The sequence below is a fragment of the Bacillus rossius genome, chromosome 18 (genome assembly GCF_032445375.1).
Source record: "Bacillus rossius redtenbacheri isolate Brsri chromosome 18, Brsri_v3, whole genome shotgun sequence".
NCBI classification, from domain to species: domain Eukaryota; kingdom Metazoa; phylum Arthropoda; class Insecta; order Phasmatodea; family Bacillidae; genus Bacillus; species Bacillus rossius.
In genome coordinates, this window is record NC_086345.1 from 27,325,881 (window position 1) to 27,352,072 (window position 26,192).

At 38.1% G+C, this 26,192-nt stretch overlaps 1 protein-coding gene across 6 annotated transcripts in view; it reads left to right on the forward strand.

Annotated features, from left to right (window-relative positions):
• The first annotated feature begins 3,538 nt into the window (after positions 1 to 3,538).
• LOC134541466 (lethal(2) giant larvae protein homolog 1) overlaps positions 3,539 to 26,192 on the forward strand; it is a 57,191-nt gene continuing 34,537 nt past the window's right edge. For 5 of the 6 annotated variants that reach the window (XR_010076638.1, XM_063384944.1, XM_063384945.1 and 2 more), the window contains exons 1-11: positions 3,539 to 4,209; positions 9,300 to 9,397; positions 11,794 to 11,878; positions 12,236 to 12,333; positions 16,390 to 16,569; positions 17,484 to 17,622; positions 18,852 to 19,048; positions 21,232 to 21,386; positions 21,755 to 21,975; positions 23,856 to 24,101; positions 25,812 to 25,964. Coding sequence is in view for 5 of the 6 variants with exons in the window: in XM_063384944.1 (XP_063241014.1) it covers positions 4,126 to 4,209; positions 9,300 to 9,397; positions 11,794 to 11,878; positions 12,236 to 12,333; positions 16,390 to 16,569; positions 17,484 to 17,622; positions 18,852 to 19,048; positions 21,232 to 21,386; positions 21,755 to 21,975; positions 23,856 to 24,101; positions 25,812 to 25,964 (1,656 nt within the window). In the remaining variant the exon portion in view is untranslated. The remainder of the gene's footprint in view (positions 4,210 to 9,299; positions 9,398 to 11,793; positions 11,879 to 12,235; positions 12,334 to 16,389; positions 16,570 to 17,483; positions 17,623 to 18,851; positions 19,049 to 21,231; positions 21,387 to 21,754; positions 21,976 to 23,855; positions 24,102 to 25,811; positions 25,965 to 26,192) is intronic. The other variant, XM_063384946.1, reaches the window with a different exon arrangement.

Genomic DNA, 26,192 nt, shown 5'->3' on the forward strand with positions numbered 1-26,192 from the left:
GAATAAGTCGATTTTCTGTTAAAATTATTTAGGTATTACCCCTTTCACCATAACCACCCTAAAACATAACTTAGAAATTCACACATATTGTTCTGACATGTCTTTAAGGCATGTTCTGCAATGATACGGAAATGGAAATGGATCACCTAAACGGACACATATCTTGTGGAACGGACTATCCACATTGGCACGGATAAGGACACGGACTTGTACGGATTAGCTCGGCAAAGCTCGGCTCTTTTGTTACATTATTCTGTGTGACCAATAGAAGCAGAGCATTTGGCGGTGGTGGAAGCCATGTTTGGTTTACAATTTAAATACGTGAAAAATTGTGTCAAGTGAAAGAATGTATAGCGTTCTATTGTTACTTGCGGTACATATATGTACATCCTGACCGTGTTTTGTTCTAGGATCTGAAATTATTTTTTAAAATCAAATTTATTTCTTTGAAATCATGAAGTTCAATCTAATTGGTTGCAGTATGTCACGGTTTTGTGTCATTGGAGAACATGGCTGATAAAACGGGTAGTTAATCTTGTTATATAAATTAACGGGATGAAAACACTTACCTCTGTGTTATTTCTAGGAACAGGTTTTCAGCCCAGCAACATGAAAAGTAAAAAAAAAAAAACATAAGGAAATTATTTGACAGAGGAAAAAAAGAACTATCCAGTCGTGTGGTACTTTATTAACACTCGCAATTGGGCTTTTACCCAGTGGCAGGAGTTCTCTTATTCCCCCCCCCCCCCCTTCCTCCTTTTCAGAAATCTCCAGAGAGTCATGCTTCTCCCAGTCCCAGCATCTTTTCCTCCAGCCCATTCCACTCCCTCCCTGTCCTCACGAGAACGGTGTGCCCCCCTCTTTCCGTTCGCCTCTGTTCCCATCGGAGCTTCTCTCTACCCTTCACACCCACCCCTGTGCACCCTAGGTCCCTTCTCCAGCACTGCATAGCTTCCCACCCCAACTCCTCGATCATTTCCGTCAGACCAGGCATTTCCCCCTCCACATACCCATCACCCACCTCGCTTCTCGGCAATCATCAAACGCCGCAGCTTTTTAGAACAGAAAGAATAAAAATTTACCCTGAAGTGGTTTCCTAATTCCTACTGGTTCGTGGAAAAATAACTGTTTAAAGCTTGCATTACAATACTCTGCCCGTCATTGTTTAACACAACTGTAGCCAACTATGGAGAATAAAGAACATGCTAATTCTTCTGTTTCATGAATTGAAGTTTATCCCTGGATCCTGAAGCCTTGATCCTGTTGGCTTGATCCTGTGGTACATGATGCTTGCTGTTTTAATTCAGTACGTCGGAAGATCCTGTACATAATTTTTTTTTTTTTTGTTAATTAATAGTGAATAATGATTGTTAAGTTGAATAAAAAGATTTTTTTTTTTGCAAGCTACTATCTAAATTCTTTCTTATTTCACAATTTTTTTTCATGTGCAGGATCTTCTGACGTATTGAACTAAAACAGCAAGCATCATGCACCACAGGAACAAGCCAACAGGATCATGTCATCAGGATCAAGCCTTCAGGATCAAGGGATAAACTTGAATATCTACATGAAACACCAGCCATATCAAACACAGAATATACGATGGCTGTAATCAAAGAATTCCCTGGAAATACTGCAAATTTCAATGTGTCAGCTACTTCAGTGCAGAACACATATTCCTCAAAGAAAATGAAAAACGTTAACAATTCAATTCAATTCAAATTTTTGGCTCTCATTAGACTCATTTGTTACAACAGGATTCAAAATAGTACGTACTTTGAATGCAATGTAACAAAACAAACATTTTGTAATACAATTATGTATTCTAATAAAACAACAAACATGAAATATAAGATTTAAAAATTCGGTACAGTTACAATACAGTTGTTAATTAAACAAATTATTTATTACTACACCACCTATATTGACTAACGTTCTCCAAAAAAAAATTTAAAAACCCACACAGGTAACAATGAAAATTGCTGATTGCATGAATACATAGGTATTCTAACGTTAGCTGTAAACTGTTATTTGTTTTTACAAAACCAGTAGGAATTAAGAAAACTTCCTTTTAGGGTTAATTCAGGATCGTCTGTAGCATATGGAAAACATATATTCCTAATTATCGTGGGTAAAAAAACAATGAAAGTCTGCGGCAGCGTAAAAGCACTGGTATTGTAATGTAAGAGATAAAATTTGAATTTTTTTACAATCTAGGAGGATTCACGAAACCATCCCTTCAGAGTAAATTTTGGGACGTGTGTAGTGTGTGATAACCATTTATTCCAATTTGTTTCTTTCTGTTTAAAAAAAGCCGCTAGTCCGATAATTACACGATTCTCCACGCTGCACCTTCTCCAGTTAACTTACTTCAGTCACTAGGTACACATCGCGGACCACAGCCACTTACTCCAACTGCATCATCGGCCCTACCAACGTGGAGTTAGCCTCCTCCCTGTAGGGTCCTGACAAACAACCCCAGCGCCCCCTTTCCTTATTCACCACCCGCTGAACCTGTTTTGCCCATCCCAGGTTATTTTGAGGGGTTTCCCCTAGGTAGTTGCACTCTTTGGCATTCTTTCTCTCTTCCCTCTTCAAACAATACACTTCCCTCGTGAATCTAACCACCTTCATATTTCAAACTTTCAGCGACATCCCCTACTTGGTCCGTCGTTCCTGCCTGATCGTATACCCTTGCAGCTGTACCTCTTCCCCAACCACCTTACACATTAGGCAATCAGCAATTACTCTCATTCTGGTCTTCTTCGTTACCTTTGTATCTTTCAAGCAAAAATGAATTCATTTTTCCGTTAACGTGTGCTTGGAAACGCATACAATTATACCTTACAGCTTTCAAAAATCTTTAGTTCGAAAGTTCGAATTTTAAAATAGCCACTATTACAAGTGCCAAACCTACGGAGTTAAAACGACCATGTATATAATTTTTTTACATAGTATATGGAAATATTTATATCCACATATTTTGGCAACAGTGAAAGAACAAGAGATTTTTCTTAACATTTAAAACCGAAAAAAGGAACTCATAAATTGTGATACTTTTTAAAGAAATTTTAAAAATATTTATTTTACAAACAAGGTCACTGTTATTAGTTTAATATATTTGTAGCACTCATACATTGACAAATATCCGATTTTTAGTACCAGTACTAAAAAAGGTATTTTCAATAATAAGAATAATTTGGAATATTTTCTTATACTATTGAAAATATCATTTCATTTTATTAAATACTCTCTTTAAATTAAGCAAAATTTTAACATTAATGGTATGAAAGTATAACAAACAAAAAACATGTTGAATCCAAGATGGCGTCTTTTTGTTATAATTCCCACCTTAAATTTCAATAATTCTTATATAAAATGCAATTTATGAGAATATTTATTTGAGTATTCTAAAGCGAAACCTAACTGCCATTCAAATTCTTAAACTTTATTGGCTAAAATTAAATTGCTTAAAGTTTTTTTATATCTTTTCAGTGCGTAACATAAGTTATCTGCTTTCTATGAAGAACATTTTTTTTTGTTGGGAAAGTAGTTCCACATAGTTTCAAAATTTACTTTAATAATTTTCATTATTATCAATTGAAATGTTGTAATTAAGAATCTATTAATAAAATTGGTCTTCATTGCTTGTGTTCCGGATGACTTTCTATTACGCTATAGTGTAATTTTTTTTTTGATTGATAAGCGTCTCTGCGACAGTAGACTTATTCAAATAGGCGTTACTTATATTAAATAAGATTTACAATTCGTCTCCCACTGCCATCGAAAATTTTGTCGTCGGATGAGGGACAGTCCGGTGTGCGAGAATTTGTACATTTATAGCCACCAAGGAATTTCTGACAAGAATTGTACGGAAGTTTTGTGGCCGGTGGTGTTGGTGGGGAAAAGTTCGCCAGTGTTTCCAGTTGACGTAGCAGTTAAGGCGTTTCCTCCAACAGGCGGTGTTGTGACAACTTGGTGACAGCCGTCGTGCGGGTGTTTTGTGTTGGGGTTATTGTTACCCTGGGGCAGTGAGCGGCGCCCAAGCGACTTTGTAACTGTTTCGTTTGGCGTGTGATGCTTTTGATGGAACTTGATCGTCTGTTTATCAGTTCCCAGTAGAAAATGTTGAAGTTCATAAGAGGGAAAGGGCAGCAGCCCTCGGCCGAGAGGCAGAAACTTCAGAAGGAGTTATTCGCGTACCGCAAGGTAAGGTATTAACGTTATGATGACGGGTTTTTAATTATTTTTTTTACCCCTCACATTGTTGCAATGCATGTGTAGAGAAGTGGGTTAACATAGTTATTATTTCTCTGTGTATGGTCGTGTTTTAAATGAACAATGAACTTTTACCACAGTTTGTATAACTAAAGCGCAATGTAGTTTTTCATAATTTTTAATTATAATGGAATGTGTTAGAATCACAATGTGGAATGCAAAACTTAAGGAGGTTATTGACCCTCATCACTTTACATTTATTTTGTCATGGGGGAGACAACAATTAATTGCCTGATGTAGGTCTATGTGAAAGGCATTCCTGCCAATTAACACTCAATTGGAAAAATAGATGAAAATAAATTACATAATGTTAAATTAATTAAAATGATAATTTTGCACAAAATAATTTAAAAGAATTACCAAACTGCCAGGTTCAATTTCTGTAATATAGCTCTTAATGTTTATTATTTTAATATTTATTAATTATTATTTTAATTTTTGTTATTTTATTTTTGTTATTTATTTTATTTATATATTTTTTATTATTATTTTAATATTTATTAATATTTACTGAGGCTTTATTATTTTAATATTTTATGTTATAATACAATAGAATACGTTACACTAAACAGTTGCTCCTGGGGACAATTGTCCTTATTGTATCAGTGCTTTATAATGTATATCTTCAAAATCAAAAATATTTTGGCAATTGTTCATTTTCAAATCACAAACACGTACAACTGGTCTCTATTTTAATTTATTTTTTATTTTTTATTTTAAGATACAGATAGATACTCAATAAGGAATAATTAGCCTATATTTTTTCCTCCAACAGATTTAATTATTAAAAATAAATTAATTTACGTGTTCTCTCAAATTTTAAAAATTCAAGGAAAAGTCAGGGAAGTTGCCATTGGTCAGGGAAAGTCAGAGATTTTACTTTAATTCCTGGAAAAGTCAGTCTGCCATCATCCAGGCTGTGAAACAATTTTTGTTTTTTACATGGTGCTTGGTCGTACACTCTATAAAATGTTAAAGCAAGGTTCCTTTCGAACTAAGCCAGATATGGGGATGAATCAGCTGGATTACTTTATTTCTTTCAGAAAATTGCAACTTAGGTTAATTATTTAAAAAACTTGGTCAGGTATTAGTCAGGGAAAATTTATTGCAAATTTGTGTGGGCACCTTATGACAGAAAATTAAAAAATTAAAAATTAAAAAAAATTATTTGGCACAAATGAATTATATTGAAATTCACCAACTGTATCTTGTTTAGTCCTCTCTGCATTTGAAACACCCATAGGACACTGCTGGACTTAACAATAGTGGATAGGATGCAATACAAGGGACTAATACAGCCTACATCCTGGTTCCAAAACAATATTTATAACATAATCATTGCATTGTTTACATAAACATGATCCCTACATTCTTGCGGGACAGGCATGCGAATATGGGGCTTATTTTTACTTTATTTATTTATTACGGAAATTAGATTTCGGGTATATATTACTTATAGCACCATATTGAATTGTAAATTAGAATTGCAACCACTCTTTGTATATATTATGTGACACTCTTTAATTAGAATTAATTTTTCTTTCACTTTTTTTTTTATAAGCCATGTATTGTAAAATATACAATATATTATACAAAGTATTATAGTGTATTCATTTTACTGTTGTTTATTTTATATATAATCTGGGTATTATAAAGTAGGTAGGCCTATACAGGACTCCTACCTATTATAGTAGGTATAGAACACGATACCGCAGATACTTTACTTTTATCGTGACCACAACATTGCCTTGAAGTTATAACCTTCACTTATATTTTTTTTATCTCCCACCTAAACATTATCGGTGATGGATATGTACATAACCTCAACACAACTGCAAGATATTGGAACAGTGATGTTTGCGTATTAATTTTCTGAAGTGCATGCAAGATTATCTTTTTTGGCATTCACTTTTTCATTGAAGGTGTCAAATATTCACCTGTAGACCAGTTTAGTGCTGTTTCTCCCATGGTAGTCACCTTATGTGCCCAAGTCTTTTTACAGTTTAATCCTGTGAAATACTTTCGTCCCTAGCTTTCAGTTGACACACGTTCGTCGTCGTCATCCTCAACTGCTTCCCGGTCGGCAAACCAAAATTCCTCCATCATTGTCTCTCCGTTCCTTATCTTTCGCTCTGTTCCAGTCTTCTCCTCTCTCCTGCACTCCCTCCTTTAACTGTCAGCTTTTTCCACCCACTCCTAGGTCTTCCTTGGGGCGTTCTTCCTGTGTACTTCAACTCCCATCATTTTCCTATGCAGTCTTCTCTTTACCCATTCTCTGCACGTGGTTGTACCATCTCAGTCTTGCTTTTCCAGTGATCTCGTTAGAGTCCTGTGCGTCGGCTCTTGCTTGCACCGTCTCGTTCCTGGTCCTGTCTCGTCTCGCAACTGACAAAACACATAATAACTTAACTCCTGTAGATCTGATCTACCCAGCATCTCTTGTATCTACAGTTCAAGTGTCTGCCCCGTAAGTGACTAAGGACAACAATTGTTTGCATTTTATTGGCACTTCTCTCTTCCATACAAATCTCTCTTACATACACACACACTTGTGGAATACATCTCCCCAATGTCCTCTCTCCCTACACATACATGTATGAATGTATATTTTTTACAATGTTTTCCTTAAGGAAGTCAACTACTGTCTCGAGACAAAATTTTGTGTCCTTTTGTGCCTCATTCTGTGTGTACCTGGCCTAAATTCACCTTAGTTTTCTACCTGAGTCTTAAGTGCCCTGGTCTTGCCGATGTTTTATCTTCGTTCCATTTCTTTTCACGGAATCCTCCAGACTGTGCAAATACGCATGCCGTCTCAAGGTGGAATAAACTTCTAGAAAAACTTAATTAGTCATCTGTTTCATTGGTATTCCATGGTGATTAAAATTTTAATCAGCTTTGTGTTTGTGTCAGTTTTATTTTCAGCCAAAAATAAATGTTTTGCGGTGGGATCTTACACGCGGTGATTCCTTGAGCGACTTGACTGATAGAGGTGATAGCTTATCTCTGTTGTCTTTGCCGTGTGTGCTTTTAATGCAGCGAGATAAGCCCTCCGCTGAAATATGGTCGCTGGGGAGCCGGAGATAAGTTGGGCACACATGGGAGTGGTGTCGGGAGATCAATAACGTGATCCGAAGCCCCGAGACGGCCTAATTGAAATGAAAGCCTTCCCCGAAAAGTGTTTCTGCAGGATATTGGAACATTTGAACCCAAAAAATAGCTAATTTTTATTCGTATCCTCATAAAGCTCTTTTTTTCTTTCCATTTTCTGTTTTTCACTATTATTCAAGAGCTTCACTAACACATTGTTTATCCGGACCTCGTTGATTTGGAGACTTTTTATTTAAAGTTCACATAAAAATGGAATTTGTATTCTACATATATGCAAACAAAGACATCTAGTAGACAATAATGTACCTGCCAGTGCTTTCATTCAAATGCCGTACATGTTAAAAAAAAAAAACAGAAGAAAGTTAATGAATTATTTGATGAGAAATGATGTGACAAGTTATTTTTATGTTTTTTTAATGATTTGTCAATTATATATGTATACTATGTAATTAGGTTACAAAATATGTTTTTTTTTATCGTAGTAAACAGTGTATGCTTATTTAAAATTTTTATTTTGCTTATAGGTACCTATATTAATTGGATCATCCGGATTTTCGGTTGTCTGGATTGCCATTTGGTCCCATTTAGTCTATATAAACAAGGTTTAAAGTATTTCTAAAATTTTAACAGAACATATCAGTTTCATTTTCTGCTCAGAAATAAATACTTTCATGGGATATTCATTGAATGTAATATAATAGCTGCAAAAATTTGTGCAAGTAATAATAATTATGAAAATGTGGGTGATGTTTTACATCCATTATATTACACTTAAGTGAATATCTGTTCTGTGGTTGATGGGAATGCAAGGGAGGTATATTGTTGGAAGTTCAGAAATAGTCCTTGAATAATATTAGTGAAGAGAAGAAAAAATATTGAACATGCTTTGTGACGCAGCGTCTTAAATACACATTTGAGACATGTAATAATATGATAGTGGCAATATTTTAAAAGATAAATAAATTTATTGCTCAGGTTAAAAAAAATTTATTTTACTATCCCACAGAATTGGTTTTAGAACAGTAACTTTAGTTGAAATGGACACAATTTTGGAATCAACATTTTACATACACAAATTTTTCAAAAGCAAGTAGACTGTACATGAAAAATAGTTTCAATACTGCGATAATGATAGTTACTTATCTAAGAAATAAAATGTGTTAATACAAGTATTCCTTGCATTATAATTATTGGCAAATAAACAATAAATTAATTTTGTAATGCAAGATATGTGAACGTATAACTTAATTTTAATGCAGTAGAGGGATTGTCAAATAAATCAATCATAAATCAAACTAATATGATTATTATATTATTTATTAATTAATCAAAAACAATGAATGAAGTTACTAAGGCTAATAACTAAACTTGAGTATAAGAAGGAAAAAATCTAATTTTTAATCTAAAAATATTTCTTGCTTTATAGTAGGGCATTTAAACGCCACTTGTAGAATTTATTCAATACATGAATAGAGACCTGCAAAATTCGCTGATTCATTCGGTGATAGGCTAGAATTCAAACACAAAAACCTCTTAGATAATTTTGCTATTGGCTTAGGCTCTACTGTTTATCTGGACGAATCTTAACCAGTTATAAACCCTCGACCGAAGAAGGATCGAATCACAGACGAACCAGCCGAGACGACTTTACAAGTCGGCAGCCAACGAGCTTGCGTTATTTTCCCGAGTGTACAGGGGTGTGTGCAGTCTAATCCTGAAGGCCGTCGAAATCGCGAATTTTGCAGGTCTCTATTCATGAATTTTGAATAACAAATGTTGATCAAATACTCGTAGAACCCTAATTGGCATACTGACACAGACGCATGCATGCTTACAAGCTCCACTTCCAAGGCACCGTGTATTCTCCCGTGCTGGTGCCACAGTGATGTTAGCGTCGGTGTGTTGCTCCCCAGACGGTGCAACACGGCTTCCCGAACAAGCCGACCGCGCTGGCCTGGGACCCCTCGCTGCGCCTCATGGCCCTGGGCACTGCCTCCGGCGCCATCAAGGTGTATCCTTGCCCCCGCAGCCGTCCCATTGGCCACCCGACGTTGGGCGGCCATTGCCTCAAGTCGCTTTGTTCTGGGGTTGTAGCCCGGGTCGAAGGAGGAAGGTCTCACCGATGTTTCGATACACATTGTCGCCACCATCTCCAGGGCAGCATCTCCGCCCGCGAGGGGAGTGTCTCCCCATTGGCTGCAGCTGTGGGCCAATCAGAGCCTCCCTTTCTTTCCCCCAGGGTTTGCACACCTCATTGTTACTCTTAAAAAAAAACTTTAATTTGTCTTGAAATGAACGAGGTTTTTAAAAGACCTAAAAATTTCACTAAGAATCCTTAAAAAAAAAAAAAAAAAAATCTTAAATGATGACCGATAGCATGCAAGTAATTGATGGACGCGGGTATTTTAGTGTTCTTTTTGTTTCCGACCTGACAGGAAACGACGCTTCGCAGATTTGGGATTTTCAGGTTATGTGATTAGATTTTATTTATAAAATAAAGATGTGTTTTACTGTCTTACTTTCAACGATTAAAGTAAATGTAATCATCATATCAAATGTTTAGAGCTACAGATTTCAGATAGACACTATGCTTGGGTTAGATGTGTGTTCCGGAGATAATACCGGACAAAAAGGGGCCTATTTGTTAAAATTGACCCAACCAACTAAAATATTATTTTATGCATTTACTATTTAACATTGTCATTTTCATGAGGGATTTTGTGATATTGCAAATAGTTTTCCTACCACTAGATTGTGGTGGAGGCGATGAAGTCAAGGTATCCTTAAAAACTCCTTAATTTTTGTTTGCACGAGAGGGTACAAAAACACGTTTTCTGGTCGGCTGGTTGGTTTGGCCAATCGGAGCTGGGCCTCTTGTGATTGTTAGCGGCTGCCGGCCAATCGGAGGTTGTCTTGTCTTTTGTTGGATGCATAAGCTTGGATACGAGATTTTTCTGAATACGTAGTGGTTTCCACTTGCTGCGTGGATTGAATCCGACCTCCCTATTTGTGTTTGATGTTTGCAGCCACTCAGGAAACACTCCCGACTCAGGCGAGAACAAGAATTTCTAACAACCTCGGTCGGTAACTGCTACCTCGAAGACCGAGATCTCAAGGTCGTCTTCGACACCGTTACAACCCAGAAGCCAAGCAACTTCATTTTATAATAGATTTGCATATTACAAAAAACATTTCCCCACCTTAGTATTTTTTTTTATCAACAAAACTGAAGGGAAGAGATATACCGTAACCCAAAATACACCATTTGTTTTTCAACAGTTTTTAGGCTGAAAAATAAAATGTTCTGGTGTTAAATTCACAACATTTGGCTTTGTTAAAGCATAGTGAATAGTTTAATAGAACACCTGAAATCAGTAATAGTTTTTCCTGTTGAGTCATTGCCATTTAGTATTAAATTCATGTTTGGCACTGAATACAATTTTAATAATACTGTAATAGACACTGTGTTATAGTTTTTGCAAATCTCTTTATGAGTGAACTGTGCCTTCGTGAAGACAAACTTTGTTTAAAATGCTAAATATTATTATGACATTAAAAAAAATGTTGAAAATAATATGCCATCATTTGGTTCTTATCTCTTCCCTTTAAATTTCCTTAACACCCAAAACAAATAAAATAAAATAATTTTAACAATGTGAGTGTGTTTATAATATAATTTTATTTCTCTTTTAATTTTTATCTTCGTGTCATACTTGCTCTGAAAATTATTATTGACGTGACAACGTCTAATAAATTGATGAACGCCGGCTACACGCACAAAAAAGTGTCCCATTACGCTGTGTCCCGTTACGCTCATTGTACACTTGCGCCGCATCTATCTCTCTTCCACTCGATTGGAACAACCATTGATTTGACTTTTTCGAGGCACATTAAACTTGAAACACTCCCATTCGTTTCCTACTTTTCCTATCATCGTCCTATCCTTGACAGAATAACACAGATTGGAAGAAGTTAAATAGCAAACATGTATAAAAGTTATAGTTAAAATAATCTCTTCGTTAAAGTAATAAACATATTTGAATTAACGAGTGCAAATAAAAGTAAATTTATCAATTAAATTGTAGATTTCATTTCACTCCTTCTTTGTATGCCATACAAAATAGTGATAGTTCAATAAAAAATGATTCAATTGTATTCATAAAAGTATGCAATCATTTCATCAATGTTTTGTTATGACGTCGTCTTGTTAAACTATCGTCCGTAAACCGACTTTACAGACAGTCAATTTTTTTTTTGTTTTCTGTTTGCTCTTTTTTTTTTATTTGTTTTAACATTCATGTGTAGTGTTATTAGTAAATTTGGGCATTTTGTGATGTGCTGTGGAGCGCGCGGTTGCAAACGCTGCGGCCCACACCTGTGTTGGTCGGACCCTTGACCTGTTCTCAGCTTCGGCAAGCCGGGAGTGGAGTTTTACGGTCAGCACGCCAATCACGAGTCGGCCATCACCAAGCTGATCTTCCTGCCGAATGAGGTGAGTGCTTGCTTTTTGTCGTTCGTACGACTGTAGCCCCAAGCTCCGGGCTGTTAACGATGGGACGTGTTCAAGCTTCGTGAGTAGCCGCGTTGCCAAGTCACGGAAATCGTAATTTTTTTGCTGAAAAGTGCTAAAAAGCGCTCCGTACAAAACGTTTAGCCACAGTGTTGTTTGTTGACAACAGTAAACTGTTGTTTAAATATTTATTTGTTACTGGCTGGTGTAAACGTGCTAAACGTAAAAATTAAATGATGAGCTGGAATGGTACACGCTCCTTTAAGATCTGGCACTTTGCTTTGTGAGTTGAACGCCGGAGCGTTGGCAGCCCTGTTGACGGCGTGTGTCTCGTTGCAGGGCCGCCTCGTGTGTCTGTGCGACGACAACTCCCTCCACCTCTGGGAGATGAACGACGGCTTTCTCGTGGAGATTAAGACGCAAGCCCTCGAGGGAAAGTAAGCAATTTTAATTAATTAACTACGTCTGTTTTTTTCTTTTTTGAGAGGGAGGGGGAGATTAAACTTTTTTAGTGTTGTGTGCTATAGTGTAGAATTTGTTTTTTGTGTGCACAATTTTTTTTAATGAAAAATTACAATTTTTTTTTGGTGTGATACATCATCCATTGCGGTATGTAGACGTAGATGTCTGCTAAATGCCCTCATTTGTCAGTTGATTAAGTTTTTTTTTTTGGTGCTTTTTGTGTTTAAAATTACAAAAGTATTTTTTTTTTTACTTTCGGCAATGTTGATGTGTTTTCTTGTGTTAGTGTGTGTTCTATTGTTTTATGTTTAGCATTTGTAATTTAGTTTGTTAACTGTTCTTTAACGAGCTGTAATCGGTTGGCCGTTACGTGAACTCTCGAGAAGACAGTAGGCTTGATTCATTTCCGCTTTCAACCGCTTTGAATGGTCTTTCGTGGATTGCCGACTCCAGCAAACTAGGAACTGAGTTCTTTTCTTAGTGTTTGAAGTCATGCTGTTTAGTACGTGAGCCCGGTGCTTGTGGATTCGAGTCGTGTGTGGGATATGGCAACACACCGGTACCCTTTGACGTGCAGCCGAGATGCGTTGGCGAACACGACCGTCGATAACTTCGTGAGATCCAGTTAACTGCGCGGGTCGAACCTCTTGTTCTTCCGGACGCCACTTCATTAGTTTTTGGACGCTGCTTTACCGTGTATCACTGTTCAGAGACTTAAAATGAAACCAAGTTTCAAATTCATGGTGTTAAAAAAAAGTTGTCTCTTTCCTTGCGACCATTCATAGCTTAGAATATACCTCCACAACAAAATCTCTAGCATTTTGAGTACCAGCTAATTTAAAAACGTAATTGAGTAAGCATTTCCAATTACCAAATTTTTTATTATTCTATTGTCTTAATGTTGCATTTCCCCTCTGCTAAAATAATCATGGTAAAACATTTCCTGTGGAAAATTTATGCATGCTCGAAGCGATCATTTTGCTTGTTTATTTGTTTTATCAGCCCTTTTATCAACAAAATTAGTGGAAAATTTATACTGATCGTTTAAAGTTGTAGGTTGTAATGGGTTATGGCTTTTCACCTTGTTTGCATTAGTTAGGTTACTGGTAGCGGTGTCTGTTGAGTTTTCGGAGCCTAGAAAGCATGCTGCGGATATTGTTGAGATGCATGTCGTACGGCAGGAAACGGATCTGTGGCTGTGGGCGAGTGCATGTTTTTAGCTGCAATAGTACATGTGCATCTAGGGATGCGATATTCGCATGCAGCTCATGTTGCACCAGTGTTGCTTGGATCAATAATACTACAATGTAGTAATGCCGTGGGGGTCTTTTTTTCATTTACATTTAAAAAAAAAAATGCTTTGCCTTTTGTAGTTTTCTTTGGTAAGACACGGGATTCCTGTACCCCTAGGACTTGGGTTCGAATCCCGGTTCAGCCAACCTGATTTTGGTTTACTACAGTCTTTCGAAACCGCTGAAGGCAAATGCTGGGGATCCTTACTGTAAGAGCCGTGATGCATTCCTTCGCCTGTTTCCTAGAACTGTTGTCGAGTTCATCCATCATTTAAGATCTTGCTGTGGACAAGATGTTTAGTCCAAGTGAATATAACATACATATCAGGGTGTCCACGTTCTGGGAAGTCAGGGAATTTAGTATTGGTCAGGGAAATTTTAGTGATTTTTACTTGTAATCCTGGAAAAGTTAAGCGTAGGCTACATTCGCGATGGAACGCAAGCAGCATGTAAATAGCACGGAAGTCGAAACTACATTCACACACAACACAGCAGTTCGTATTTTCCAGTGTCAAATGTTAAGAATTTGGTCAGCTATTATTTGCAGAAGCAGTTCTTTACACATAAATCCAAGTAATTACTGTAATTGCACCCTTTTTTTTTTTCTCTAACGTTTAGGAATTAATAACTCCAAAGAATTTCCTCGCAAATAAATACACATTCAAATTGGTTTCGCTCCATTGTCTTTGAAATTGCACACATCAAAACAGCCGTCGGTTGTTCTGTGCCGCTGATTGGCCGCAAGTAGAGATCGGCGCACGGCACAGAGGAAAGTTGGAAGTTCGTCAACTCTCTGCGCCGTGTCTGTGGTGTTCTCTAATGAGGCAGCTGCTTTGTCTGTTTGTACATTCAACTTCCGTGCATCTGTGCTGTGTGCGTGCTATTGCCAATGTAGGCCAGCCGTCACGGAAGTTCCCCAGCGATCGTCATGCCCCAGCGTGCCGTCACCCAATCTGTGAAAGCAATTTTTTTTCCAGATGATGCTTTGTTTCATAGTCACACACACTATGAAATGGCGTTTGCAAGTTTCTGTTTGAAATCAAAATAAGCGTAGAGAGAACTGAGCTATCTGTGAGGTTGGAAGCTGGATCTTCTTTGAAGTAGCTTGGCTTCTGGGTTGTAGCCGCGTCCTTGGCGAATAATTCACCGACGTTTCGGTCGACATTGCAGTCGCCATCATCAGGGAGCAGTTACTTACTGATTATGGCAACTGCAATGTCGACCGAAACGTCGGTGAATTATTCGCCAAGGACGCGGCTACAACCCAGAAGCCAAGCTACTTCAGACAACGGCCGTGAAAGCCTGCGAACATTGGATCTTCTTTATTTCGTTAAAAAAATATTGCAAGAGTGTGTAAATTATTTAAAAAAAAAAAAGTCAGGAAAATGTTGCTAAAGATTTGTGTGGCCACTGTTCTTAATATTATCCCTCTGAAGCTTTGTGGGTATCGCACCGGTAGAAGCAACTGGCATTCACTTGCATCGTGTTTGTGTACTTTTGACCAGTGTGCAATGATGTATACCATTCATTTTTTTTGTAATTGTACTGTGTTTGGTGTCTGGTATGCTTTTGTGTTTGTGGAAGGAGGTTATTTAATTAGGGGTGTGTCGATTCGAATGCGCGTTAGTTTGAATTGGTCAATGACGCTACATTGGCGAATAATTGGTACCGGCAAAATAATTACGTGAACTATAATGTTAAAAAAAAAAATCTGTTTTTAATTTGTTCCATGTGATCTAAAATTTGAAGTATTCAAAAAAAAATGTTTCTTAAAACACAATTTAAGTGATTTTAATATTCTTGCTGTCTCGGTATTTGAAAAAATTTTCCTAGGTGCTCCATCACTTTACATGCTCTTTGGTAAACTTACAAACGGTCGGCTGGAAATTCGCAGTGCAGTCAGTGTTTCGACTTCGGCACACCCCTCGCACGGCAGAATCCCGTCGAGTCGGACATTTTGTATTTGGATCTCCGTATAGCCCCGACTGATTCAGAGGAGGAAGCAGACAAAAACCAAAAAAAAAAAGTCTTTCACGAAAATTTCAGAGGGCTAAAACTTACTTGGAAACATTTAAGAACTTAAAAAAATGATATTTAAGAATGCTAGGACTGTACGTTATGACCCAATGAGTCGATACGGAACGTACACCTGGCAATGCAAAAAGGCTTGTGCGGCAAGTACTTGTATGTGGTTGCGTTTCCTCTGACCGCGAGTTACTAGCATAGGCTTCCACTGAGGTACATTGGCATTTCGGCAATTTATATATATGCACCATAATACGAATCCGCTTCCGGAAAAAAAAAAAATTTCAAGTATCCTTTTGAGGATTGTCTCATGTTCTTTGTATTGTATTTATTTGCCAATTTTTTTTTTTTTTTAAATTTTTATTCTTGATAATTTAAAATTCAAGCATCAGGGTTGCTATAGGTGTGGAAAATCTGGTAGTCGTAAAAAAAAACTTTTAAACGTGAGTTAAAAATATGACTTAATTTGTAAATTTTTTACCTGGAATACGGCTATTCGAGGAAAAAAACATCCTTGACGGATGTTCGCCGTCGCCAGAAGCATTCAGGGCACACATGGACGTCCTTGTTGACGAACAGCCCCGTCCGAACTCCCCCGGCCGACTCGATCGGGGTCCTGCCGTGCTTGGAGCGATGCAGCGATGCCGCGTCACTCATGGGTTCGGCCCGCCGCCCCCCTCCCCCGAGGACTGATTCGAGAGTGTGAACTTGCAGCTTCACTCTCCTGCTTTCTTCTTTGTTTGACTCGAGGTTGAAGAAGATCTCGGCAATGTGCCTGGAATCGGCAGGCCAGCATTTGCTCCTAGGTACGGAGGGCGGTAACATTTACCTGCTGAACCTCCGCACCTTCGAAATGTCGGAGACCATCATATACCAGGACGTCGTCATGCAGAAGTGAGTCCTCTTCCTTCGTCGGTTCTTTTATTTATTCACCGTACACCAGCCCCTCGAAGTAACGCTCTAATTCGTTCCAGGAAAATAGAGCGCTAATCAAATTACGTTTTTGCCATAAGAGTGCACGTTATTCATAATAATTGGTTCTCCAGCCACTGAAATCCGTTTGTTTACTATTCCTTATATGACATTTGTTTCGTTCAAATGTACGTATTTACATACTGTCAACACATCCAAATACAATTTAAGAAAAATATAAATGTATAAATTGCATTTAAAGTTCAAATAACCTAAAATGATACTATATTTAAATCACAGGCGGCATAATTGAACTGTACATAGCCTTCGTGAATTTACGAAAAAAGACTTTATGAATTGGAAATAATCGCAGCTAAACTTTATGGCTCTTGAAAATTATTTAAATTATTAAATCTATTTCATACATGTACTAGACTACTTTCTGGTACCTTTCTGGTTACTTAAGAAAGTCAAAAAGGTAGCACTCCATTTTCTTTTATGAATGCTCAAGTATTCATTTTATGCGTGGTTATTTTATGATTTTTATGGAATGATGTTAAACGTAGGGTTCAATTAGCTCGATCATTACAAACATTAAACAATTATTATTGTTTGCTTCAATCCTGTATTGCTGTATTGTATAAAATAAGTTCAATACAGATTCGCTGAGAACAATATTCACACTTTTACTATTTTAAACACTTGATTTGATATTCGCTTTGCATCAAAGAACTAGTACATGCACAGGCCTAGTTTTAAGTTTAATTCTAACATGTCATCAAGTTTTTCACTCGTATAAAACGTGAATTATAGATTATTTTTTTTTATGGTTGGTTGTCTCGTGAACGAATGAACAGATTTGTTTCCTTCCCTCCTTCTCTTTCCACCCCCGCCAGTGTCCCGGAGGATTACAAGATCAATCCGGGCGCAGTGGAAGCCATAGCGGAGCAGCCGGGGAATCCGGACAAGATTCTGATTGGCTACAACCGCGGCCTCATGGTGCTGTGGAACAGACGGTCCCCCGGGGCGGAGCAGGTGAGCGGACCCCGTAACCACGACGCTTGCTCCCGGCCGGTGAATTACCACGCACCTGTTTACATGCCAGTACACTCTCGTAAACGTGCTGCATTACAAGGCAACCATTTTGGATTAATATAGCTCTAAGTTTTGTCTCTCAAATCTCACGTTTGGTAATACCGGTGATTGGATGAGATTTAATGGTTTTATTTTTAAACATTTGGTTATATTTAAAGAGAGTGTATTTTTAAACCAATATGGCACTAAAATTTTTCTTAATACATACTTCCTTCACCAAAATTCTTAGTGCTGCTTTGACTAGGATTGCAATAAAATAATTTGTAAAATGCATGTCTAGGGACAGAATTACTCTGAACAGTAAAAAATAAACCTGCAATTGTTAGTACGCAAGTAATGTTTGACTGTCTGTAATGTATAAAAATGAGTTACTAAGATATGCAAGGAAGAAATGAAAATATTAAAATAATTTTTTTCCTATCTTTTTAGTCTATACATTTTGGTACAAAATTCATGCTAAGCAACAGTTATTTATTGAATTTCATTTATTAAAAGATTACATGTTTGCGATTTGAGTTAATTTGTTTTGAAAAGCTGATTATTTAAATGATCTTATTTTCTTATTTTTATTCTGGTGCTTTATAGTGTATCAATTGCATTTTGTGTCATGTGGTGTATTGAAAAACTCTGTGGTGTTATTGTGGTTTCAGCACAATGTGTTTACAATTTCCCTACCGAAGACCTTTTTTTCTTGGATATTTTTAATCTATTCTAAAATGTATTATTTGTGGCACGTTATGTGAAGGAAGAAACTATGTTGTTAAGTCTCTCATGCGGCAGGATTATTTTTGCTGCATGTAAAAAACAGATATATGTGCCAAAAGATAATTGTTATATATATATACACACATACACACAAACGCACACGCACACACAGTGATAAATAAAATAATTCATAACACAGTTGGTTAATTTTATCTTTGAAAGATTTGTGCAATGGGAGTGCATGACTTGATGTAAGTTTTTGGACATACGCCATTGCTAAGCACCCTTTCTGTAGAAAAAAACTAAAAACTAAAAATAATAAAAAAATGAATTTTTTTATTTTATATATATATATGTTTATTTATTTATTTATAAACGTGCAGGGTTTCCCTCTTATATAGCATAATCATAATATATATATATGGCGTTTACGTTTGTATAAATAAATCTCTCTGGTGTCGCAGACGTTCATCAGCACGCAGCAGCTGGAGAGCGTGTGCTGGCACCGGGAGGGCGCGCACTTCGCGTCGTCGCACAACGACGGCAGCTACGCGCTGTGGGACGCGGGCGTCGGGGAGAAGCCCATGGAGGAGCCGACCACCCTGTACGGGCCCTTCCCCTGCAAGGCCGTGTCCAAGTTCCTGTGGCGGCACGGCAAGGGGTGAGTCTCCAGCGCTCGTACCTGCTCGCCCGGCCCGTCTCGAAACTTTCGACGAGCTTCAGGGGGGGGGGGAAAAAAAAAAACACAATTTTGAAAACTGCTCAAGATATCTCGGTGGTGTCCGTTTACAAAATAAGCATTCAATAGCTCGACTTTGGAGTCCATTCTTAATTTGATTACCAGTCATATCCATAATATCACTCCAGTCCTTTCATTATTATATTTCTATTAGTTATTTGCATTCAAAATTAAAGTAAGTTTTTTCACTACACACATTAACGTGCGTAAAAATGTACATGCATCTTTTTTTTTTTTTTTTTTTTTTTTTTTTAAATAGAGATATTATTGTTACAAACTGACGCAGAGAAATTAGCTAGAGTCTCAGCCCATCTTGAAACTTTTAAACGTCCCCGCCCGCCCGGGCACACACGCGGTGCGCAGAGCTTCAGGAGAAACAACGCTATTTGAAAAATGCTCGAGATATCTCAGTGGTGTCCGTTTACAAAAAAATCATTTGATAGCACGCCTAGGATGGATGTGTAGTTCTGTTTCTGTATTTTTTTTAAAAACTGTATTTTAGGAGAATGAAGGACCGGTTAATATATTTTTGAAAGCACTCCATTTACAAAAAAGCATTTAATAGTATGTACTCTTGAGGACGGATGTGTAGTACTGCTTCTGTAATTCTTAAACTGTATTTTAGGAGAGTGAACGCCCAGGAAATATTCTTGAAAGCATTCAAGGGACTTACATTAATTTTTTTTTTAAATTTATATATAGTGTAGTTTATAATCTAAAAATATGTCATCAATTTGTGTTTTTTTTCAATAGTAAAATGATTACAGTTTTGTTGGCAGTACTGGGAATGGAAGAAGTACTCGCTCACACCTGACTTCTGTCAGGAAGTGGGTTGACGTCGTTTACTTGGTAAATGAAGTGTTTGCGCGCACGCACGGCTTAGCCCCGGCTTTGCGGCGACTGATAAAATAGCGTGAGCCAGTCGGAAAGGCCGAGATAACCAGATCCGCGAAGCGACAACGGGCGTGGCTTGTTTGTCCGTTGCCGTATCTGTGGTCGCTGAAAGCTTGCGATACTTTCCCGATATCAACCCGAGAAGCTTTGCGTGAGGGTTGAAACACTTTCAGGAACTGCAGAAAAATTTCCAGTCGCAAATGACTGGTGGGCTTGAATAATTAAATATTCAATATTCATGAATAATTTGATATTCGATTGAACAGTTCAAATGAAAAAAAAAGTTTCATATTATTTTTACCAATACATAGGCCTACACCATGTCGTACACAATTTTATATAAAAAAAAAATTTATGAGAATAAGATGATATTGAGAAAATTAGATTTCTTTTCTGCAACATTATTCACACCTGGTTTTTATACAAAAAAAATCAATGATTATGATTTATAATTTTTAATAATATTCTAGTTTATGTATATAACTAGATCAACAAAACAAATTTTCAAACTTAAAATTTATTTCAATTACACCTCCCCCCCCCCCCCCCCCCCCCCCCCCCCCCCAGACTTTTATAGGTATATTTAAGAGAAATACATATTGTGTTTTTAGTTTTTAGTCATTCAGATGGATCAGCTGTCATGGTGACTTAGATTCGTATTTATTTTTATCGTCTTGGATCTACCACTTACTGGTATTGTTGCAGCATATCTGAAAATTAGTACCTGGACTCTTAACATCTTACAAAATTATTTCGTGCCTGAAAATAAGTAACCAAAATTGGTTACATTTTCCTTTTATGTCCGTTGGAATAAACTCTAGCAAGATAGACTCATTTTTTATACTTCTAAGGGTGTTGACAATTCTGACTTGCTCGCCATGAGTCACTATTTAGATTGTTGTGCCTCAGTTTGTACCACTGATCCGCTCAAGACAAGACACTCATCAAAATAATTTCTGTCAACATTTTTAAAAAAACTGTTCAGGGAAATATCATAAATCTTTCAGGTTGGTTTTTCCAAGTGCAAATTTAAGCTGATTTGTTTGTAGTTTTGAAGAAACGGTTTGGAACTTGAGTTAAAAATTTACGGAATTTTTATTTTCGTCCTTGAACTTACGCACAAAGTATTCTGCCATCTCACGACGGTTTAAACTGTTCCACAATTTTTCCAAAAATCAATACCAAACGAAATCGAATTTCCTCTCCCGCAGGGATGACTACTTCATCTTCGCGGGGGGCATGCCCCGCGCCAGCTACAGCGACCGCCACACCATCACGATACAGCACGGCAAGAGGCACAGCGTGCTGGACTTCACCTCCAGGGTCATCGACTTCTTCACGGTGCCCGTCGACCCCGAGGACAAAGGTGGGTTAACCCGGACCCCGCCGGACGGAAAATATGTGTTGCGTTTTTTTAATCCTACGTCAGTTTGCCGGTTGAAACCTTAGTTCTAAGTACGCAGTGGCGTTAATTAATACAGGTGGTCGGACCTATGAAATTCTCTAATCCTCGATTACCATCGAATCCTTAGTTTCGATAGATTCGATATTCAAGGAAAAAATATTTGAGGAATTGAAGTAAATCAAAAAAAATTCAACTCTAAAAAACATCTGACATTCTTCTTACATAGCCTTTTACCTGAGTCAAAGAGAGTTATGTTTCCTATACATAACGAGATGATTTGCGAAAGTTTTCGCTCGTGTTGCGTGTTGGACGGACCTTGTCCTCCGCAGAGTTCGACGAGCCGCAGGCCCTGATGGTGCTCCTGGAGGAGGAGCTGGTGGCCGTGGACCTGCTGTCGGAGGACTGGCGCATGCTGGCGCTGCCGTACCTGGTGTCGCTGCACGCCAGCGCCATCACCTGCTCCCAGCACGTGGCGGGCGTGCCCCAGGGGCTGTGGGACGCCGTCGCCGCCGCCGGCCGGGCCCAGGTCCTCGACCTCTACTCCGACCGGGTGAGCGTCCCCTCCCCCCCTTTGTACCCCTGTTTAATGTGCGAGGTGGGGTCGACAAGTGTCGGTGGTTCAGTCTGATGTGGGTGAGCGTCCCCTTCCCTCGTACCCCTAGCGGGGAGTCCCGACTGAAGGCCTGTTTCATGTGCGAGGTGTGGTCGAAAAAGTGTCAGTGGTTCAATTTGATGTGTGTTTTCGACAAGTATTAGTAGAACAGTTGTGTGTGTTTTTTTTTATTATTATTATTAAAAAAGGTCATGTGTATCCTCTTAACCTTTCTAAGGTGTTGCTATGCATGTTACAAATGGTATATTAATAAATATGTATGTTATCTTCTGCAAGAACGATTGCTGAGACGTTTGTGGTGGGGGGGGGGGGGGGGGGGGGGGTGGAATTGTTTAGGTTGGACCGTGAAAACAGGGAAACTCGGGGAAATAGTCTAGTGTAAGAACGTGGGAACCCTGTAAAATTGTTTTAAATGAATGGATTCATGTGTTAGCATTTGTAGTGAAGTCGTTGAAAGATCTCGGGGCAAATATCTTTCGTTCAGTCAAAAACTTCAGTTCTCATGCTGAAAAATATGGAAGTTTTAGTTTTCCTGGTAGTAACATTTTGTTGTTGTTAAACTCTAACTGAAGTTAACCATCTGTCATTGTTTTCAATAGGCCTGTGTGCGAAGCTTCAACTAAGCGAATCATTCGAAAACTCTTTTTCTATTTGTCTTCGCCAGGAAATTTGCTATTTGTTTTATTCATTCATTTAACTGTCCCATATAATTTTAAATTTTATACATATGTTCAGTTTTGGTCTCGTTGGAATGCGGTTCTGACACGTATTCTTGAGCAAAGTTGTATTTTTCAGCACGGGCGTAAATGTACCTTGGAGTGTGAAGCAAGAAACTTATATTTTCGCTTAGTTACCAGGAATTTTTTTTTTAATATTTTGTGTAAACAGTCATTTTACGACCACAAGGACTTTTATCTTTGAAAGATTTGTGCAATGGGAGTGCATGATTTGATGTAAGTTTTTGGACATACGCCATTGCTTAGCACATGTATGTTTGTAGAAGAAAACTACAGAAAAAACACAAATGACAAAAAAAAACAAACAAATTAAGCAAAAAAATTGCTGTTAGGATTTAACGTCACACAATTACTCCACAACAGGAATATGGTCAGTATTTTTTTTTTCTTTCTTTCTTTGTTTGTTGACCTTATTCCTGTTGAGGAGTATTGTGTGGCGTTAAATCCTGACAACAGCAATGTTTTTGCTTAATTTGTTTTGTGTTTTTTTTTTTTTTTTTGTCATTTGTGTTTTTTTTATTTTTGTAGTTTTCTTCAGGTCGTTACCACAATGCCGAAATACCACAACGCCGAACGTACAATAACGCAGAATACCATAACGCCGAATGTCAAAATTGACCACAACGCCGACAGCTAGAAAACTGCTGTGTACCACAACGCCGAAAAATGATTTTGCGGGGAATGGGGGCCACAGGAGCAAAATGAAAAACAACTGAATGAATTTGTGTGCTAACCTTACCTAACCTAACCTTTGTGGCAGTCCTGCAATGACATTTTTTGGCGTTAGTGTATTTCGGCGTTGTGGTAATTCGGCATTGTGGTATACAGCAATTTTCTAGCTGTCGGCGTTGTGGTCAATTTTGACATTCGGCATTATGGTATTCGGCGTTATTGTACGTTCGGCGTTATTGTACGTTCGGCGTTGTGGTGCGTCCCCGTTTTCTTCTACAGACATATATGTGCTAAGCAATGGTGTGTGTCCAAAAGCTTACATCAGATCACGAGGAGTTTGTATGTGCCGGAATAGGTTCTTGTTGTTTTCCTCCGGGGGAGCGGGAACTGGAGCGTTGCGTGGCGCAGGCGTGGCCGGTGGACGGGGGAACGGTGCTGGCGTCGGAGGAGGAGGCGCGCGCCGCGCCGTGCCGCGAGCTGCTGCTCACGGGCCACGAGGACGGCACGGTCAGGTTCTGGGATGCCAGCGGGGTCGCGCTGCAGCCCCTCTACAAGTTCGGCTCCGCGCAGCTGTTCAGCGGGGACGAGATCGCGGGCGACGGCAGCAACGGCGCGCAGGACGAGGAGGACGAGGAGTGGCCGCCCTTCAAGAAGGTGAGAGCTGCCTCGCCCGTTGTCCACTCACTCGCATAATCGGCGCACCTATATTTTCAGGCGTAAAAATTGATTTAAATAACCCTCTCTCGTAAACGTCGCATGATGTTTTTGGGCCCGCTATTACCCTCTTTTATCTCACAATCGTCGCACCTATATTTTAAGGCGTCAAAAATTGAATTAAATAACCCTCTCTCACAAACATCGCTTGATGTTTTTGGTCCCGCTATTACCCTCCTTTATCGCATAATTGTCGCACTCGCATAATTGTCGCACTCGCATAATTGTCGCACCTATATTTTAAAGCGTCAAAATTTGGATAAAAAAAATCTCTCTCGTAAACGTAGCATGTTGTTTTCGGGCCCGCTATTAAAAACCGAGTGCGTTGTGTAGGTATCTTTTCCGTATAAGACCATGTATTTTAAAGTATAAATCTAATATTTATTTGGACATTACCACTTATCTATTTAATTAACTGAAGTACGAAGTGGTCTGGTGTGTAAATTTTCTTTTAAAGACGTTTTTGACGTTATAACCTGTATCTGTTCCGTCTGTGTTGCCAGCGTTAATACACTAAACGCTTCGATGTTCACATTTATTTTTATCCTCCACTTAGTCATAACAGTACAACATAAGCTGATCATTAAAAGACGATTACATGAATAAAATCACTTGAATTAAGAAATGTTTTGGGGATTGGCCACAATAAACAGTTTATCATTAGAAAGTTTCATCAAATACATAATTTTTGTACTAGAGATTTGTCAGATTGATATAAGAGTAAGTGATGTTTTAAACATGCAAAAAGCATTGGAAGTTTTTTTTTTTTTTTTTTTTTTTTTTGCTACTGTCTCGCTAAACGGTAATGGAAAAAAATTGCATGAACAAATCAAAACATGGCATATTTTTGTCATTTCAAATTTTTAAACAAAATGTTATTTGTATTATTTTCGTCATGCGCACGAGATGTGGGGAAAACATAAAACGTCAACAACTATGGACTACACCTCCACAAAACACGGACAACTCCATTGAGATGGGAAAAAATTATTCATTTCAAAATTTAATATTGGAACAAACATTTTCCCTCTAATTACTGTAGCTGACTTAACATAGCTAACCTTTTTGGTGTGATTGTAATTCTCTTTCTTCCTATTTGAATTCGTGTTTGATTCGAACTCACAAAACTGATATACACACAGGCCTAATAATTATAAATATAACATTTAAATGAAACAAAACATTGAAAATCTCACATTAATTGTAACCTAGCCAACTAAGTGAATACCAATAAAATAATTAAATATCAAAATTAATTACAAGAATCTTCCAGAACGATAAAATATATAAAATACAAAACTAGGTCACCGTGACCTTGAACTTAACGTAACCAGCTGATCCTCTGAATGGCTTAACATGATATTTATTCCTCTGATATAAGGCTGGGAGGGCAGGGTCTCGCAACGTTACGATGCATTGCGACCCATACACAGAGACGTCTCCTGTGCAGGTAAATACGGTACTAACTTTTCGTGACCATGTCGCGTTAAACAATGTTTTGAATTCATCCGTGCCCTCTGATCATCACTGATGATCGGGTGTTTTAACGTATAGTCTTCTCGGTCGACGTGTAAGTTTCATCACCCGTTGATTTGCACGGTGTGGTCTGTCCCGGTATTACACGGTGGTTCCTTCTACTTCTTCCTGCAGGTGGGGACTTTCGACCCGTACTCCGACGACCCGCGCCTCGCCGTGAAGAAAGTGGCGCTGTGTCCTCTCTCCGGGACGCTGGTGGTCGCCGGGACGGCCGGCTCTGTCATCGTGGCTTTGATCGGCTCCGAGCCAGTGGAGAAGGAAGTCAAGGTAAGTTTGCATTTTTGATTGTGACGGCCGTGAATCTTGGAGCGAGTTCTTGTAGTAATTCAAGCAATGCAGTGAAAATTCATTAATTAAAAAAGGGGGTTGTCTGTAAAGTCGGTTTACAGTATGATAATTTTACGTGATAACGTCATAAGAAAACTTAGATGAAATAATTGCATACTTTTTTAATTTTCAAATATTATATATACAGTTTTTTGCAAATTAAATTTA